This window comes from Scardinius erythrophthalmus (assembly GCF_964197995.2).
Source record: "Scardinius erythrophthalmus genome assembly, chromosome: 3".
Lineage (NCBI taxonomy): Eukaryota > Metazoa > Chordata > Actinopteri > Cypriniformes > Leuciscidae > Scardinius > Scardinius erythrophthalmus.
The window spans coordinates 17,395,933-17,398,991 of NC_138223.1; the positions used below are offsets into that span (position 1 = coordinate 17,395,933).

Here is a 3,059-nt window from a genome sequence, read left to right on the forward strand (position 1 = left end):
ATGGACTTTATGCCTCCTCCACGTCCCCCCGATTGGCTGCAAGCTTTTCCTCCTGTCTATACGGTAATTTCCAGAGAGTCGCGTGGTTATGACGCAATCGTTAGCCTATTTTTACAAAAACTGCTTCTACGGGGCCATAACGTAAGATACAAGGTAATGGAGCCTTTTATACATTGTCGTGTTTCTTTAGAAATAAACAATTGACAAATAGAGTCTTTAAATGCCTCAGATGTAAAGTTATTCGCTGTCAAAGTGACGCCAAAATGAATGGGAGTCAATGGAATGCTAACATTCCATGGCTGGCTTGTTAGCCAATGGCGGCCCCCGGGGATGGTACGCTTTCCGGGTGCTGAATTACCCCCCTGTCTATAAATCATGTTCAGGGGGCGGGGTTTATGTAATTCCTGGGAGGAATGTCGTGTAGTCCCTACCAGCCGTTTGTTGTAGTCCTTAAAAAGCAATTACTTTAAAGGCAAATATCTCCCTTTGCTTTGAACTTTGAGCATTGTAACTTTGCAGATGTTGTTTATGATCAAACAGCAACATTACACACTAACCAAAGTTAGAAAAGTGAAATCATAATAAACCACCCCTTTAAAACACATAAACACATTTCCAATGACTTAATAAAAGATGTCTTTGCAGAAGTGTGTGAAACATGAAAGAGGATTGGAGGTGAAACTGATGGAGGGAACAGAACACACGTTGGATTTTCATGTTATGGGGACTTTCCATAGACATAATGGTTTTTATACTATACAAACTGTATATTATTTCCCCTAATCCTATAACCCTACCCCTAAACTTACCCATAACAGAAAACTTTCTGAATTTTTACATTTTTGTATTCATGATTTATAAGCACTTTTCCTCATGGGGACCAAAAAATTGTCAGATTTCAGATATTTCCATATTTGTGGGGACATTTTCTCCTCATAACATAGAACCTGAGCCACACACACACACAAACACACACACTTTGTGAAGTGCAACAGATGTTGCACACAGACACCTGTTTGGAATCTGTGGTTTGGAACCTTGTCTCTTCCGCTGCTCCACGGTCAATAAAAGTTTATAAGTGTATGAGGGTTTTTGGAGAGCGAGATAAAAAGATCTGATAAGATCCTCTGAGGCTTCCCAGTCTCAACAATGCAGGAAGATATTTAAGGTTAAAATTAGGATAAGGTTTGTCTCCTATTTAGTCTCATCACATGCTACATGTTTGTGTGAAACTTTCCAAATAAAAAATCCCTAGTTATATTTGTTAATCACTTCTGCCTCAAAGCTGTATTTCAAGCTTGTATTGTCATTAAACATCTTGTGGCCATATCATAGGAGTGGGTACAGTATCTCTCAACACAGATAAATATAAAATATTTATTTTGCATGTCATAAATACAGTTATAATGCAAAACATTTGGTGGCATGAAGTAGAATGAATAAAATAATGTACATTTGCTGAAAGAGTGTACCATATTTGGATATAAGTACAAGGTGGTGATGAATCAGGATCCAAATTATTATTATTAAAGCACAAAATCATGTTAGGGTCCTTGTCCCTTGTTAAAATGTACATTCATGGAACAATATAAAATAACTCATTTATGATAATCATGAAATTAATTCCAGAAACAAAATTCCACTATAGGGGCCTTTTACCTGAGGGGGTCATTATGCCCCATTGTGTTAAACATTTCACTTCTAAACAAAAACAAAGTTTTCTTCACACAAATTTACTTTGCCTAAATTCCGTCTTTAATTCCCTTTTCATAAATAGGCCTATAAATAAAAAACTTTTAACATCTAACATAATATAAATAGCCTACACACATCACTATTGAGCCGTTAGGATTAAATGTCAACATTAAAAACGGCAGACATTTCAGATATTACACTATATATGGTCAAGGCAAAAACTAAAAGTGCTGGAACCGTCTTAGCCTACACCAGGGGGCATCTTGACCCACATGCACAATTGTTTACAATAAAAATGAAATGTTTTACATCTATAAAAAACTTGAATATCAGTAGTAGCCTATGACAAAAGTTCCAACAAACGAATGCATACACACATACAATGTCAATAAAAGCGCGCGCTCTCAACAGTCTCCGCTCTGGATCATAGTAAAGAGAAACGCACAGAGACTTCCCCAGGAATCTCCGCACTTCTCTTTGGCGATCAAGCTGTGGTCAATGCGCTCCGTGCATTGTTGCTTATTGTCCGGAAGCGTTGTGTTCGTGGTTATCGGTGTCTTCTCTGTCTTAGGGGGTTTTGCTTGTGACGTTTCGGTGAGTTTGAAATGCGCATCCAGTGGCGCGCGCTTACACATGCCCGCCCGGATCAATGCGCGAAAATCCGCGCAAAGTTTCTTCTGCTTTTTAAGTGATCTGGCGATCTGTTTCCAGTAGCCCTTGGGATTAGATCCATATTCGGTGCATGTAGCAGGCTTGGCATTGTATTTACAGGTGAATCCATCCCCGTTTTCAGGTTTACATGTAACAGTCATGGTGTAGCTGTCCTCTCCGCGCGCCAACCACGAACACCGCGCCTTGTCCTTAGTTGTAAACTTTCCTTTGAATTCTGCAATGTTTTCATCACCTCGACTCTCCTGTCTCCTACGTTTCTCTTTCGCTCCCCTAATGCTATCAGCAGTGAAGATGAGCTGTGAAAGACACGCGAGGAACAGCAGGAGCGCGAGAGTCCCACGAAGAGATATTTCCTTCATTTCCAACGACCTAAGAAATATTACTTGTGAGATTAAATACAATGACGTCATTTATTACATTTAAAATGATATAACAGGTTTATAGTAAATAGATTTACATCAAAAAGTTCATTGATCTTACCAATAACCGTTAAGAGGACAGACGGGTGATGAGGTTCCCAAACTAGTTTACGTCAAATGAACTTACGCGTGGTATTTATATGTTGAGTGACACACCCACTTACTACTGGACAATCCGATTCTCTCACGCACGAGACAAGCCCTTAAATGTGTTCCTGCACACATGCATGCATCCATTGCTTGCGTCATTCATATTTTTTTGCATTTATAGAG

At 39.2% G+C, this 3,059-nt stretch overlaps 1 protein-coding gene across 1 annotated transcript; it reads right to left on the bottom strand.

Annotated features, from left to right (window-relative positions):
• Positions 1–2,099: 2,099 nt before the first annotated feature.
• Positions 2,100–2,726, bottom strand: fgfbp1b (fibroblast growth factor binding protein 1b; the record flags this gene model as incomplete). The annotated part of the gene is made up of 1 exon (XM_081360678.1): positions 2,100–2,726. One exon carries the CDS (start codon positions 2,724–2,726, stop codon positions 2,100–2,102), a length of 627 nt encoding a protein of 208 aa, XP_081216804.1.
• Between the last annotated feature and the right edge of the window lie 333 nt (positions 2,727–3,059).